This window comes from Notothenia rossii (assembly GCF_949606895.1).
Source record: "Notothenia rossii genome assembly, chromosome: 7".
Taxonomy (NCBI): Eukaryota; Metazoa; Chordata; class Actinopteri; order Perciformes; family Nototheniidae; genus Notothenia; species Notothenia rossii.
In genome coordinates this window covers 60673048-60690710 of record NC_136905.1, presented here as the reverse complement: position 1 = coordinate 60690710, position 17663 = coordinate 60673048, and the positions used below count along the sequence as shown (strand labels likewise).

The 17663-nt window shown below is 41.3% G+C and overlaps 1 protein-coding gene across 1 annotated transcript in view; it reads right to left on the bottom strand.

Moving 5' to 3' along the window:
• sntg2 (syntrophin, gamma 2) overlaps positions 1–17663 on the bottom strand; it is a 189297-nt gene that overhangs the window by 47806 nt on the left and 123828 nt on the right. Inside the window, 1 exon segment of the mRNA XM_079641150.1 lies at positions 13840–13964. Within this exon segment, the coding sequence (XP_079497276.1) occupies positions 13840–13964 (125 nt within the window).

The following is a 17663-nucleotide window of genomic DNA, read 5'->3' as shown; positions in this document are numbered from 1 at the left end:
GGAGTTACGGCCGGAGAATTGACAAGACAGGTGGTGTGTCACGAGTTGACACAGCGGTTCCCAAACCAATTCTGAAGAACTCTTCTGCAGCTCGATGTTTTCACTGATGGTCTTGTGTCTGACCACAAGACCATCTCTTTGGAGCTGTTTTTCCAGTCTCCACTCAGCAAGCCCAAACGCCAAATCCGCTTCAGGAACCTGAGGATCATCAACCCGGACATCATGACCCTGGACCTCCAGCATATTTCCTCCGCCAACTTCTCATCAGTAAATGAGTCAGTGGCATATTACAACCAGTCCCTTAACAGTCTCCTTGATCTACACGCCCCCCTCAAAACCAGGATGGTCACCTTCTCGCGCTCAGCCCCATGGTACACCGGCGAGCTGCGGAGAATGAAGACAGCTGGGCGTGTCCTTGAGCGGCGGCTCAAGGCCTCAGGACTCACTGTTCACCTGTTAGCCTATCGTGAACACCAGAAGGCCTACGCACAGTCCCTCAGAGATGCACGATCCCAGTACTACTCCATCATCATCAACAACAGTACTGGAAACTCCAAGCAACTCTTCTCCACAATAAACCACCTCCTCAAACCCCAAAGTCCTCTACACTCCGACTCCACTGAGAAGCAGTGTAGAAACTTCGCCGCCTTCTTCAAAAATAAAGTTGACACCATCCGCTCCATCCTCTCTAGCCCCTCTGCACCTCCAGTTCCAACTGCTGACCCACAGCCTGGGACAACCCAGCCTCTTCGCTGTTTCACGGTCATCTCTCAGCAAGAGGTTGAGGGCATCGTTAGGAGGATGAAGCCCTCCACCTGTGTCCTGGACCCCCTTCCGTCAGCTCTGTGAAATCGTACATCTGCACCCTGAGCCCCATGGTCACTAAGATCGCAAACCTCTCTCTCCAGTCTGGCCATGTCCCCTCTGCCCTAAAACCGCTGTCATCAAACCTAGTCTTAAAAAACCCTCCCTTGACCCGGGAGTCCTGGCCAACTATAGACCCATTTCCAACCTTCCATTTCTGTCAAAGGTGCTGGAAAAATAGTTGCTGCTCAGCTCCAGGACCACCTATACTCCAACAACCTATTTGAGAAGTTCCAGTCTGGTTTCCGCTCAGGCCACAGCACAGAAACTGCCCTGGTCAGAGTCACCAACGACCTGCTGATGACGGCTGATGCTGGCTCTCCCTCTCTCCTCATCCTCCTTGATCTCACTGCAGCTTTCGACACCGTCGATCACGGCATCCTCCTCCATCGTCTGCACTCCACCATCGGACTCTTTGACTCTCCCCTTGACTGGTTCACATCATACCTCACCGGGAGAACAGAGTACGTCTCCTTGGGTGAGGCAGAGTCGGGTACCCACAACGTCACCTGTGGTGTCCCTCAAGGATCAGTTCTCGGCCCCACCCTTTTCACACTCTATATGCTCCCCCTTGGCTCTATCATCAGCCGACATGGAGTATCATTCCATTGTTACGCTGATGACACCCAATTGTACCTCAGGATCAACCCTACCTCCTCTGCAGCCCTGCCTTCACCCACACTCACTACCTGCCTGGAGGAGATACAGGCGTGGATGAAGCTAAACTTCCTGAAACTCAACAGCTCCAAGACCGAAGCCATTATAGTTGGCACCCCACATCAGGTTCGGTCATCCACCATCACGACCATCACCTTCTCCGGCCAGGACATTACCCTCTCCTCAACAGTCACCAACTTGGGTGTGAAAATGGACGCCCATCTGACCTTTGAGGCCCACATTAAACAGCTGTGCAAAAACTCCTATCACCTCAGGAACATCGCCAAACTCCGCCCCTCACTCACTCTGTTTGACGCGGAAAAGCTAGTCCACGCCTTTGTCTCCTCAAGGCTGGACTACTGCAATGCACTCCTCATCGGGATCCCTAAGAAAAGCATCCAGAGGCTCCAGTACATCCAGAACAGCGCTGCTAGGATCCTGATGAGGGTGCGCAAATATGATCATATCACCCCCATCCTGAAATCACTACACTGGCTCCCCGTGGAATTGAGGATCGAATTCAAGGTCTCCGTCCTCACACACCAGTGTATCTATGGAACAGCCCCTCCATACCTCAAGGAACTCCTCACCCCCCTTACCTCCGTGCGGACCACCCGCTCCAGCAACTCAAACCTCCTCAAACCCCCGAGGACTAAGCTCCGTACCATGGGAGACCGGGCCTTCTGCTCAGCTGCCCCCAGTCTGTGGAACGCTCTCCCCGACCACATGAGAGCATCACAGACCGTGGAGGTTTTTAAAAAAGGCCTCAAAACCCACCTCTTCAATAGAGCCTTTCCCTAGACCTTTTATTTATTTATTATCACCCTTTTATCTTATTTTATTCTTTTTACTTATTTATTTTTATTTATTGCTTTTTATTCTTTTTACGATGTTAGCAATTCGGGATTTGAATGCAAATATGAAGTGCTTTATAAATTAAAGCCATTATTATTATTATTATTACTAGTTCGGAGTGTAATAATCAACATTCTTCATCAGTGAGACTAAACAATTATGGACCCTGAATCTAACTAGAGCTCTCGTCCAGAAGAAGAATGTGCACCAGGGAACTACCTCATGGCGGATTGTGCTCTGTCATAGACTGGCAACAACAATGCGCCCAAGCTGCCCCTCCTTAAGAGAGATCGCAGCAGTACCCAAGGCCAGACTTATGCCGTGGGAAAGGAGACAGTGAGAGGAGAAAATTATTAACTGTGTCGAAGGTTGAATACCTAAGCAAATTATTCCCTAACAAACTGTATCACAAAAAAAGTTATGATATATCCATGTGTTTCTCCCTGCTTAACATCCCAAAGCAATCTAATATATGTCAATAAATACACCCTGCAGTTCATGTTGAAAGAGCATCCCTTCACAAACCAAAATTAAGAGGATTTTTGTCTTTTGCAGCACAAATTAGTTTTTATTTTTATTTTTGGAGATTATGTCATGTCCTCAGATAGCTCTGAGGATAAGCGCAGTGTTTTTCTGACACAATTGAATTTCTCAGTAGACAGGGTGTTGATGAGGTCACCCAAAGGGAGATCACACTTATCAGCAAAACATGACTTTTTGACATTTCCAGTTTTAGTGCATTTGCACGCTGCTGACACTTTTACCCTCAGAGATGCCATTTAAAAAGGAAGCAATTTTATGTTATGGTTATCTAATGGATGTTATATAATGGGATCATTTGCAACATTAGGGGAAATGTTAAGAAATGCTAGTGCATGTGAGAAGAGGGGAGTTGTTGAGGATAAACTTGAGGTGAAGGTTATTAAAAAAAACACAGAGGCAATGGAAGGCATGGGATGTGCAGTATGAAGAAGGAAAACGTCCAAGACAACACACACACACACACACACACACACACACACACACACACACACACACACACACACACACACACACACACACACACACACACACACACACACACACACACACACACACACACACACACACACACACACACACACACACACACACACACACACACACACACACACACACACACACACACACACACACACACACACACACACACACACACAGCATTCCTAACAAATCCTCTGGTGAGCAGACGTCCTTACTGTATCTGAAATAGGCTTGTTAAAATCGTATGTTCCGCTGCCTGTGTACTGACCATAGACTGGTACTGACCCAGCGCCTCCTCAGGGATGATTTTTACTGGAGTTAAAGAGCAACTTGCAGGTTAGAGACACCAGTGAATAAATGTGTAGGAAAATGATGAATACACTAGATTTCAAAAAAATATACAGAAATATACACTACTGTGACATCTTGCGTCGTTTTAGTAAGACCTTTTCACTTCCGCATAAAAAAGCCTCCGCACGTGACCTCCCTCGTGTGACGTAACATGGGGGAGAGCGGCCGGTCTAACGTATGAATAAACATTGATCACAATGCTAGTTTTGACACAGAAGAGGTTGAAAATATATATTCGAATGCATATGATTATAATTATGAGCCTGCTATGCGTCCAAGAGACCAGGAGCAGCCAAGGATTAGAAAAAATAACGGTCATCGGAGAGAAATGGAGCTTTGGTGTGTGGAGAACCAGTGGAGAACAGAGCAGCTGTCTTGGTGAGTGACCGGCATTAGCTACAGTTAATGTTAGCTAACGTCAGTCACATCACAACATTGTGAAGTTAGCTATCATATATCAGGCTATAACTAAAGTAGTAATGATAACATAGTAGCGTTAATGGCAGGACTGTTGATACTGATCCATAACAGAAACTAATGCGCAAGTATCAGCCGTATCTCACGTTACCTAATGCAACTCCACACTACGGTGGTGTGTACCGGAGGGGAGACGCGAGATACGGCTGATACTTGACTATCTGGCAGAGAAAGGTTGTGGAGCCTCCGTTGATATGTCGTTGTAAATGGCTTGATGGAAAGCAGGTGTGTAGTCGGGGAGGGTGCACAGCTGATTGCAGCAGGTGAGTGGAGGTTGAGCCGGGAGCAAGGAATGACAGCCACCACGCCCACACAAACAACACAAACAGGGGGAAACAAACAAACACAAAGGAGACGGCTGGAGCAGTACAGCGTTACCTAATGCAACTCAACACTACGTCTTACGGTGCCGTGTACCGGAGGGGAGAGAGAGAGCAGCGAAGGGGGGGAGAGAGATGTAATACGGTTTCTTGATAAAGCTGTGGAGACGGAGTATGTGCTGCAGGGAGGTGGATGCACAACGCACCCAGGAACGAACGCTAGCTCCGGTTCTTTTCCCGTTAGGGAAACTGTGGACTCGATGCCCTAACAGGCTTGAGTTTGTGCAACCAGCTCACCATGATTACAAATGGCGAAATGCAATGTAAAATTACCGAGAAAAAATACCAGCTCACTAAATCACAACCGCTCAAACCAACTACAAAACTACTACCGCGGATTGGGCAGAGAACGAGTCCGAGAAAGTTGCTCCCCCATGTGACGTAATATGGCGCGTTTTACGTATGACGTTAACAAAAAAAGCAGTTTTTAGTAGCAGAGCTCAAAACGGCTCCTTTCCCTCTGAATTCCTGCCCTTATGTCTTGTAAAACATATCAAATCCTGCATTAACATTTTTAATTGTAATTTTCAGGCAAGGTTAAGCATAAGTGTAGTAAAAAAAAAAAACCCTGCAAGATGCTCTTTAAATGTTGTTGTTTTTTTCTTGTAAATGGTTAACATTCTTTGTGTAAGTGCCAGACCCAATTTTGCTTAATGCTATGATTTGTACAACTATAAAGCATCACTTATACTCGATCCGAGTTATTTTTTATAAACTTATGTAAGACAGAATCTACAGTATATCAGTAATATCTCTTTCAACTAAGGCGTTTCATTTTATTATCAAGATTCAACATTAAAAGGACAGAGCATCAACTGGCAGCATATAATTGCCTGGGAGAGGACATTTATTTATTCACACAGTAGAGGCTGTGAAGATTTCTTGCTCATCATACAGTACAGTAGATATCACAATAAAGACAGCATGTAATGCTTATTTTCAGGTTCATCATTTGTATTGTGTGTCTCTACTGTGACATGTCTCCATGCTTTAATTTTTAAAAAGCTCTTTATTTTTCTCCTATTCCCTGTGCTGCAGCACCTCTTTTCACCCTCTGTCTGAAACCAGAGCCCAGTCTGCTCTGTTATCTGGCCGCCTCCGTTGAAATTGGTCAACCGTTAGAGATGTGTCAGATGTGTCGGATGTCCCGCCCCTTAGCCAATCAAGTACAATGTGTTGTTTCATATGAAGGTTACATTCCACAGAAAGATGTTTAACGTAGTATGAGAGTGGTGCGGTAGTGCTGTTTCTCTAAAAGCATACCCGGAAGTCAGCATCCCAAGTGCTCCCTCAACTAAAAGCAAAGGGATTTGTCCATTGGATTTTGGAGTATAGCAGAAAATAAGATCTGTGTCGAACAAACGTTTATGATACTTACATGTTTTGTTAAGCAGTAATCTTTGCATATATACCACCTTATGTTTTTGAGGCGTAAATGGAATTGACAGAAGTAAAAATCTAACATTAGGCTATAAACAAACTACAGTACATCACGGTCACATGACTTCACGTCACCACCGCAAAGCTAAAAGGTGGCTGATGTTTTTATGACAAATTGAAGTTCCAGACATTTACCAGTGGAGTGTTTATTGACAGATTTTATGTTGAAGAACAAAACATGAACATTTCTAACCACAGAAGTCATTTCAGGCACCATTCAAAATGTTTGTGACTTCTACAATGGGACGGGAAGTATTAAAATAGTGAATCATTTCCAGATTTTAGGACTCGTTCCAGCACCCCTCTATGAAGAGTTCTTTTTAAAATAATTTGTCTGGCAAAACATCTATGTTTCTGTTACTGCAGAAATAGAGTGTGCAACTGATGAAATGATAGACACAGAGTCTACAGTACATCAGTAAGATCCCTTTCAATTAAAGCAAAAACCTTTGAGGGCATGCAGTGATGGGGGAATGTGCACTGAATGAAGCGCTCCAAAGGCAGAGATTAATCAAAGTGACAGACAGCTGGCGGATCACTGTCAGGAGAACACAACCCTGTCAGAAGTAGCTGCTAAAGCCTTTCCACCTTCAGTGAGCAGGACTGAAATCCTCATTGAGAGAAGGGTAAAGGGAGCGGGGGATTCTGTCATACATCTGTGCCGCTCCCCAAGGCACTAACTACTGTGCCTGCTGACTAGGCAGGAATAAATCCATTCAGATGGACCAGGGACGTATCACCTGGTCAAAATACAGGAGGATACTTAAAGAAAAAATATATGTTTTAGTTTTTTAATTGATGGTCGTACTACATTTTGTTATAAAATAATAAAATAAGTTTTTGTTTGTTTTATTTGAATGTATCAAAAGTAGAGCTAATAATTTTATAGGTCCCATGACATGCTTTTCTGGTTATTACCCATCCCCTTGTGTGTTATGTAGCTTTTTATTCATGTAAATGGTCTGCAGAGTCACAAACCCTCAAAGTACACCCTGTAGTGAGTAAAACTAACAGAAAAGACCTGTCTATGCTGCCCCAGAACGCCTCGTTGGACATTTCTCTCTCTTTCCATTGTTTTCTTCTTGGGTATAGTGACGTATTTGTCGTTACGTTACGTCCGCGGAGCCGTTACGTTTAGTCCGTTTATTGGTCCAAATGGACCAATCCGTGGAGCCGTTACGTTACGTCCATGGATCGGTCCAAATGGACCAATCTGCGGACTTCCTCACACACACACACACTTAATCTTTTCTCAGCTGCAGCTCCGCCGATTTCTCCGCCTGAGACGGCGGGGCGCGGCAAGGTTGTGAGTCTGTGTGTGAGCACACACACAAACTCCCAGCCAGGCTGCAGGTGTGTGTGTGTGCTCGGGCTGGTTTCCAGCTGGTTTCGGGCTGGGTTTCGCTGTCTCACAGACGGCCACTGGGCTCACAAGGAGGAGGGAGCAGAAGCTCCAACAAGGCGTGTAGGACAGAAAGTGAATACACATACTATACAGAGATGCTGTATGAGAAACCAATGTGAGTTTGGAAAATTGAACAATGTAAATCTATTTTAGTATACCTCAACAATGGAATTATGATCAGTAGAAATGGCCATGACATGGGACCTTTAACTAAACGAAACTTAAAGGAGCGCTATTCTCCCTTTCCTTTTCCTTTTCCTTTTCCTGTGTTTGATAGGTTTTTGTGCATGTAAATGGTCTGCAAAGGCTAAAATCCCGAAGTTCCCAACCAAAGTGCCTGAAACACCTCCATTGGACTCCTTTCTTTACTTCCATAACACAGTGACATCATAATGTAACATTTCAACACATTTTACCGTATATGCTTAGGGTAGGGACATCTCTGACACATCTCTAAGCGGTTGATCAATCACAACAGAAGAGAAAACAGGTGCTGAGGCACAGGCAGTATGAGAAAAATAAAGAGCTTTTTGAACATTAAAGCATGGAGACATGTCACAGTAGCGGCACTAAATAAATACTAATATGAACCTGAAAATTAGCACAGTATGTTTCTTATATTTTATGTAGAAATCAAACTACTAAATTGATCTGACTTTACAAAAAAGTGTATTGCCACATTATCAAGCTTAGTATACTGAAAATGGGTTTGGTTGGAAGTATTTCATTTTTTAAAGAGAGTAAATGCAACCACAAAAATCTGAAATTATATGGGTCTAGTTGGAATTTTTAAGAGTGTAAGCTCTATTCAAAATGATTGAGCTAAAATTATGAATATAATAAAGATGAAATTAATAAAAAATATATATCTGCATTCAAATAAATTGGTTTATCACAACTACCTACATAAATAAAATGTGTTAATTCAACATAAATAAATGTTCAGTGTTTCTGGGGAAGAGGTTTTTTGGTTCAGCTGTTATTTATGATATGAATGGCAATGAGAGGGAACATGTGGCATGTCTTCCAATTAGTGAGGCAAGGAAACAGGCAAGCTTTAGGCTATTTTGTTTTCACCACAATTTATGATAAAAAATGTGTTTGCTTTTGATTCCCAATGCGTTTGAACTTTAAATCAATGAAACTGATTGTAGTAACACCCAGCTGAAAAAAAACAGACTGGATTATCAAAGCCTGATATTTCCATATCGCGACTAGGACGGTATGCAAATTATTGAACACTTTTAGATAATAAACCATTTAATTTCCCTTTCAAATGTATCCGTTTGGACAGCTTAAACAAAAGGCTGAGAACGTCTCACTGTCAGACCGAGGAGTCAGGTCTGACATATCGGCCTTGCCAGGAGAATCTGTGCACGGAAATGAAAGGAGGTCTGCTCTCTGATTTTTCTCTGTCAGCCTTCCACGTGGCCTTGTTTCAAGAACATGAACAAAGGAACAAGTTCCACCTCATGGAATGCATTTAAATTGGGTAAAAGAGACAAAAACTTTGGGAAAACTATTTGTCATGCCATCTGGGAGCATCTGTACCAGCCAGGATCACTTAAAGGGTGTATAATCTATCAGACACTAACAACACAGTCTGAGGTCATTAGATGAGTCAACAATTCTTCCCAACAACACTAATGGTAGCTCCTCATGATTATATATTACGAACCACAACTTCAACAAGGAATGATTTGTGGCTTTAAGTTACTTTATGTAAACTTGAAAATGCAGCTGCTTGCAAATGTGTTTGTAAACCAAAATTAGAAATGTTGGGTAAATGAACTGCCCTTCAATAATACCATCAACGTTTTGTTAACTCATATGGAAAAAACAATGTACAATAGGACTACAAATAAAACGTATGGAAGATTGTAATACGGTATGTAAAGACACCCCAAGTTCAAAGTCAGTAGAAAGAAAATGTAGTTGTGAGATATTGCGGTGAACACATTCGGGAGAATTGTCAAGTTTAAGTTATATAAACTCCACAAGTCTTAGTTGTAGTTTATAGCTGCGTTGTCATATACAGTATTTCACATTGCTATTTATTTTACATTATTATGTGTATGTCATAGAAAAAGATGATAACAGTACTCAATTAAAATCATAAAAGATGGTTATTAATGAGCTAACATAGTGATGCTTTGTCTCAAATACCATAATACGTATACGTACATTTGCTATTTCTTTGTGCATAAAGTGTACCAATAGGAAGGAAAGCAAAATGCACTTTGTGTACCAGATGGTGCACTCATAATGGTTAAAAAGTTAAGTGTGGAACGCTGGACGAATGATCGCCATATTGGCTTCGAATCTAGCAGCAACACAGCAATATACAAATGTAAGTTCTACTTAACGTTTTTTATTTTAAGTGACATACTTCTAATCTGGTGTTAAAAAGAAGCCACCAGTATTTTTTTAGGGTAAATTGAGCAGTGTAAGGATTTGGTTCCACAAACGTTTGTTGCTAGCTAGTTAGCTAATTAGCTACTGGTTGGTGCTAGCCAGCTAGCAGCAGCAATAGTCAATTCAAGTGAGGGCACAGCAGTTTGTGCAATTTGAGACAGAATTACATGGTTGAAATTCATACACTAAATTATGAACTAAGGGAAGTATCCTGATTGAGACACTATATTAGGCCCAATTCCAAACCACACCCGACCCACTCCCTCTCAGTGATGGAGTGAACTCCGTCTGTAGTCTCACTCGCAGCTGAACGAGACTCCCTTCTTCAAGGTGTAAAAACAGCAGCAAGCTTTGGGACGAACTCCCCTCTCTCTGGCAGGAACAGGATATGCCGTACATTTTCGTAACAAGTTTCAAATCAGCTTCTCTTGGATTAAAAAATAATAATAATAAAACTCAAAATCTTTAATGGTGTTTATTTTTTGTAAATCACTTTTTGTTTTAAAATCTCATGTTTATAAGCTGCTTGGTTTTTGCAACAGTCCCTGAAAATATAAACAACCTTATAATACAATTCACACAATTAACGTTTTCTAGACTAAACATGGGTATATGATCCTGAGTTAAAAACAATACGAGGTAACATGAAGTTGTTAACATCTGTATGACGATATGAAATGTCTATCTAGTTGTGCAGCTTATCAGTGAATGTTTGCAGGAGCTGTTTGTAAACAGCGTTTCCTGACGGACACACACAGCATTGGGTCTGGTCAGGTAGAGGAGCAGGTGAAGTCAGGACCGATGCAGACTCGCTGTTTGAGGGCTTGATAACACAATACCCCTCCACACTCGTTGGTTGGGAACAGCACTTAATGTGGCGGACCCTCCGCGGGAACAGTCAAACGAAGGGGTAGTGTGTAGGGGTAGGGTGTAGGGGTAGGGTGTAGGGGGCGGTTTGGAATTGGTTCTTAGTCTTACAGCTTTGCTCTAAGATCATCAGGTCAAAGTTTACTTGTTGACCCCTGTTAACATCTACACTGATCTGATCTGTGTTTGTGCATTCTGATACATCCGAGTCAGCCCCACTCTGCCAAGAAAACTCAGATATTGACATGCCCTCTGCCTGCAGGGCTATGTATTGATTGCTATTCCTGATGTTTGTTTGGGTTTAGTCGGACAATAGAGTGGCGAAGTCACGCCCATCTACTTCCGGTCCATGGGACCTTATTTCTGAAAAATTATGTATTGAAGTCAATGGGGAGAGAAAGATTATCTTTCGATCCCGTTTGAATTGTGCCACGAATTACACATATGTTTGTCAATCTTAAAAAAACATTTCCATGTCAAAAAAGTCACAGTTTGTCTTAAAACTGTTGAAATATAAGACTATGAAAAATACGCAAATAGAAAGACTACAAATCCCAGAGTGAATTTAGCTAGCTGACATTAACGTTACACCGAAATTGTAAAGTCGGTCCCGCATGCTGGCTCTTACGGAACCGACTAACTCCCCTTTTGTGTACAGTTCTCAACATGCCCAGACTTGTAGTGATTGTCACCTCTTTTAATACTTTTCGCTTCATTCTGAAAGAAAGAGGTGAAATGTGCTAACGTGACGGCCATCTTGGTGTTGGTGACGTATGCAAGACCAGAGTTGTAGTTCATTGAGCGCTTCACCAAAAAAATGTGTTACTTCACAGTTTTACGGCACATTTTTATTTTTTTGACTTGCAAAATGATCTTTTAAATTGACGAACATCATATGTGTAATTCGTGGCAAAATTCAAACGGGATCGAAAGATCATTTTTCTCTCCCAATTGACTTCAATACATACTTTTTCCGAAATAAGGTCCCATGGAGGTCCACCGGAAGGGGAGGGACTTCGCCACTCTATAAGCTTCAAATTTCAATTAAAAATGTCTTCAATATTTCACTCTGCACCTAAACTGTTTATTGGACTTAGTATTGCAAAAGTGCTGATTTATCCAAATGAAGCCCAGAGGTAAACAGGAAGTCCTTACTGAGGTTATGGACTGTGCTACAGACTGACAACAGCTACTATACTGTAAGCTAATGTAGAAATACAGGAGTAGAAATGTATAGTACATTATGTGGTAGCTTTTTATATATTTTTGTGTGCACTATTGAGTTTATACTGAACATATCCTAATAAAATAACCCCAGTAAATTTAGTCAAAAACTGCCACAGAGGATAGTAATGTCTTGAGTACAGGTAAACTAAGGTTTACATTACAGCTGCCTTGAGCAACAATAAATAGTTTGTTATTGTAATAATGTTGTTCTTCTGTCATTCTCAACAACATTTCACCTCTTTGGAAACATCCTTCAACAGTACAGCATTTTGCCATATCATGGGCAGCTGTCAAAAGTGGGTGATACCTAAGGAGGCATCCAATAAACAAGCTTAATGAACATTTCGAATTAACTCAGCGAAGCAGAGTTCCATTATTTATTTATCGTCATGTACCTGCAATTCTTGAGCTGTGCAACTAGACACACCCTGAAGAGACTTCTGCTCAGTCAGAATGTGTGAAGTGATACGGAATATAGGAAGGTGAATCATTTCCAATTTGAACAATAAAAAAAACAATTAGAAAATATTTAATTATATATTTCTTAGTGAAGTGAATTATTTCCAATTTGTATGAAAACAATTAGGTAAGATTTAATGATATATTTCATTAGCATCCCTGTTTGCACTAAACCATCCATTGCTACCCATACCATAAACAAACTGACTCAATAAGGTCGGTTTAGACTGGAAAAGCATCGAAAAATGATAAAACCATATATAAAAAGGTGTTCACCTCTTATCGTCAGACTTTCATAATTAAAATTCTGTAATAAGTGTCAGTCATTGGTCTAGCCCGGACAAATAGCGTGGGCTGGAATAACTAAATGTGATTCAGCCTTGAGAATAAGATGCTCTATAGCAGGAATGGGCAACTTTTATGGTGGTGGGGGCCACATAAGGTATGTACTGGCCACCAGGGGGCCACGGATTCACTTGGAACACACACACACAAATTCAATGTGTTGTATGTAATTATTAACAAATATACTAAGTCTGACATCTCCATTGACATTTTACAATCTTTCAGGGAACATCCTCTAATAAGCTCACTAAACAAATATCAGTTCACAGAAATCTTATTTAATTTGTACAAGTGGCATGTTTGTATTGAACAGTTTATTTAACAGTGGAATAAAACTATTTTAAACTATTGGAAAGCACGGAAAATATGTTTGCATTTAGATTAACCATTAAGATAACATAAACATGAAGTCATGAACACTAACCCAGACATTAGTTGTCTAACTTGAACCTAAGACACTTGTAGCCTGTCTCTGCATTCCCCTTATTCCATAATAAGGGGAATGTCAACACAGACACCTGTCAACCCGCACTCTGCTGTTCCTCAGCGCCACTCCCCCTCCTTCTCTCCCGCTGAAATTATGAATGAAAAGCGTATACTAATCATAGATAACACGGCAGGGTCCGTGACAGTTTGTTTTCATCTGATTTCAAATAAATAAAGTCTTGGTTTTTAGAATATTAAACTTGTTTCGCCAAGTTTAATATTTTAAACTTTTGCCCATCCCTGCTCTATAGGAAGCTATGAATGCGATGCCGTCTGTATTTCTGTAAAATGATTCACCTCTAAGGTTGATTTTTGTATCAGTTGAGAGGATAAAAATGCTTAAACAACTGAAAATCACTACAAAAAAGGGACATGTATAAAACGCTAATGCATTAAGAAGTTTGACCGGTGTTCACAGTCACACATTCCATCATGGCTGAAGTTACCTTTTAAGCCGTTTATGCCTCTGCATAGATATTGGCTTTAACATCCCTTCGCTTAAATGAAGAGTGCTCACTAAGCCAACAACTGTGCTCTGTGAACTGTGTTACCTTGGAGGTGAATTATATCACGCAGGATTACCCTTACCTTAATTTATCGGTGCCTGCTTTGTATCTGGAGACTCTGGCCATCAGCAGGGGCAGGGAGACGGCATCCAGCCAGCGCTTCTCGTACTTTGGTTCATTAGCTGAGGGTGAAGGGGGCGATGAAGCCTGCATGGAATACATAAACAATGCGATGAGCTTCCTGCTTCTTTTGATCATCGAAGACCTGGTCTCGATGAAACACTTGCACCATTTACATGATCAAAGAAATCCTTTCTTAACCAGCTGTACAGACGAAGAAAAGAAACATCGCTCTTTGACAGTGAGAATTGCTTTAAGGATAACACCTGCACCTTTAATCATTATATCCTAATTAAAGTCCTGACCTGCTCCTGCATACACTCAGAGGCCCAATTCCAAATCGACCCCTAGACCCACCTACTCCGTGACAGAGTGAACCCCGTCTTGTGTCTGAATGAGGCTCCTTCTTTAAAGTGGAGGGTGTAAATACAGCGGTAAGCTTCGGTACAAACGCATCCCCCCTGTCGAGGAGAAACAGGAACTGTCCTTACTTCTGTTAACCATGGTTGGAAATCAGCAGCTTTCAGTTGACAGCAATTACAATAGAACTCTATTTTACAATATGTATGTTTCATCATTATCTATCTATCTATGATTAATAAAAATGTCTTAGTATTGAGGTGAGAGTTTGTGATCATTCTATACTTTCAGTTATATATTGTTTCATCCGTTCAGTTTTTCTGTCATGTATTATGCAAAAGAGTCTCCTTATTTAAGCAGGAACTCTCGTACATTTTCTTGACCAGTTCAGAATTTGTATTTCTCTGACAAAAAAAACTATATTTAATCAAAAAGGTACAACAATCTTAAGAGGAGTTTGGCTGTTCTCGTTTACATCTGAATGAATGAGCTGCTGGTTTTTTTCTGTTAATATACACAGAGTGACAATCAAATGCACATTTCTACAATTGTCTAGACTTGGCGTGAGTATATGATCCTCAGTAAAAAAAAAAATGGCAACGTTATACATGTGTAAACCTTTAAATGTAAAAAAAAAAGAAGAAAATCATGCAAAACGGCGTAGGGCATAAAGTTAAGTGCAGGCTTCCTGTTGCAGGGTTAAATAACTTTATTTGTTGTTTTGAAATGGCACTTAATTTGGTGGAACCTCCACATGAACACGCAGGATAAAAGTGGGTGGGGGGAGGTGTAGGGATCAGTTTGTAAATGGGCCATAATCTTCCATCTTCCTTTTTATTGCAGGTTTGTCTCACCTCAGGTTAAAGAATGACTTTCAAAGTCACATTCCAAACGGTGGCGTTTGGAAGTTTCCACCATGTGTAGTCATCAAGTGGACTGTAAACTTAAGTAGTAGTTTTATTTTATTTGGGTATTATAAAGCATGCTAGTGACAATTACAGTGCAAATGTATGCATTACTGTACATTCTTTCTGGCAGCATTTTTTCCTTTGTGAGATATTTTTAATGGATATTTTTTACACAGTGAGCCTACAGTCGGGGATCTGCCTGACATTTACGCCTTTTAAAAGGCAGTAATGAGCATTACAAGAAACTAGAAATGCAGCCTGGCTTTAGCCGAAATAAATGTGTTAATGCGGCATGGTTATGGGTACATCCTGATGGTGGCAATAAACATTGTGAAAAGCTGGACTTCAAATTACTTTAGAATGCACTTTACAGCTAAACGATATCATTCTAATGGCTAATACTTATTTTCCTATATGAGCAGTCATCTGATAAGCCACTCTGTGCTTGTGAATGCATTTCACATTCTCTCACAAGTTTTCTTTTTGACAATTGCTTCAAGGCTTTATATAACTGAAATACAATCATGTGCATTGCTGTATTACAGGACATCCTTTGCGAATAATAAAGGCGAGGAAAATATTTGTGTATAGTACCTTTCAAAAACAAGACATCCAAAGTGATTTACACAAGACTTAAAGGCTTTAAGAAACAACAATATATATCAAAGAACTTTAAACACATGGAAAAAACAGTGCAGCAACTCTGCAAGTTATAAATAACTACTCTCAACATTTATTTAATTAAGGTCTGAAGTAAACAGAACATTTCTAAAATGAGGTAGTGCTGACATTTCCTGGGAGTTTGTTCCAGATCTGTGGCACATGAAAACTGAAAGCAGTCTTTCCGTGTTTAGATTTGTCTCTGGGGACAGTACGCAGACCATCTGAGGGTCTGTACATCAGCAAATCATTTATATCGGTCCTTCAGTTCTTTATATAATAAAAGTCTATTTGAAAAACACGAAGCCAGTGTAAGAATCTGAAAATAAGGAAACAAGGATAGGTTTCCTAAATCATGTTTGAACCTAAAACCTATCCGTTATTCTTAGGGTCCAAAGACAATTGTTTCAGATTTATTTTTGTTTTATTTTAGAAAAAGTTTGCAAAACCAATCTTTAATGTGTTTGATGCACTAACTCAGCGTTTTTATGGAATCACAGTGAACTGGTGATTACATGAATCTTCAGTGCATGACATTAAGGATTTTGGGAGATGGCCCTGTGGGCCATCTAAGCTAATTTACAGATGGCCCTGAGCCCAATAGAGATTGCCCTGAAAAATGCCCGTGGACGAAAGGGCACGAAGGGTTTGGGGGGCCTCCCCCTAGAAAATTTAGATTTTTGCAGGTCTTACTGTAGATGCTGTCTGGTGCATTCTCTAGACTGAATTATAAGATGAACCAGCACAATATTATATTGTACAATTTCAATTTTATTCTTCATTTCACTTGTTTGTTTGTTCTTGTTTGTGTTTGCTCCCTTGCATGCCCTGCATAGCTATAAGAAATACTTAAAGAGCAACTTCCAGGTTAAAGACACCTATGAATAAATGTGTAGGAAAATGATGAATACACTAGATTTTCCACAAAATATACAGAAATATACACTACAGTGACATCTGGCGTCGTTTTTGTAAGTAATGTTCACTTCCGCATAAAAAAGCCTCGGCACGTGACCTCCCGCGTGTGACGTAACACGGGGGACACAAGGGGGAGAGCAGCCGGTGTAACGTATTAATAAACATGGATCCCAATGCTAGTTTCGACACAGAAGACACAGAAGAAGTTGAACATGAATATTCGAATGCATATGACGGACCACAACCTTATAATTATGAGCCTGCCAGGCGTCCAAGAGACCAGGAGCAGCCAAGGATTAGAAGAAATAACGGCCATCGGAGAGAAATTGAGCTGTGGTGTGAGGAGAACCAGGTGAGAACTGGGCAGCTATCTTGGTGAGTGACCGGCGTTAGCTACAGAATGTTAGCTAACGTCACATCACAACATTGTAAAGTTAGCTATCATGTATCAGGCTATAACTAAAGTAGCATTGATAATATAGTAACGTTACTGGCAGGACTGTTGATACTGAACAGAAACTAATGCGCAAGTATCAGCCGTATCTCGCGTTACCTAATGTAACTCCACACTACGGTGCTGTGTACCGGAGGAGAGACGCGAGATTCGGCTGATACTTGACGATCTGGCGGAGAAAGGTTGTGGAGCCTCCGTTGATATGTCGTTGTAAATGGCTTGATGGAAAGCAGGTGTGTAGTCGGGGAGGGTGCACAGCTGATTGCAGCAGGTGAGTGGAGGTTGAGCCGGGAGCCAGGAGTGACAGCCACCACGCACACACAAACAACACAGACAGGGGGAAACAAACAAACACAAAGGAGAAGGCTGGAGCAGTACAGCCACCACAACGTTACCTAATGCAACTCCACACTATGTCTTACGGTGCCGTGTACCGGATGGGAGAGAGAGAGAGCAGCGAAGGGGGGGGGGGGGGGGCAAAGAGAA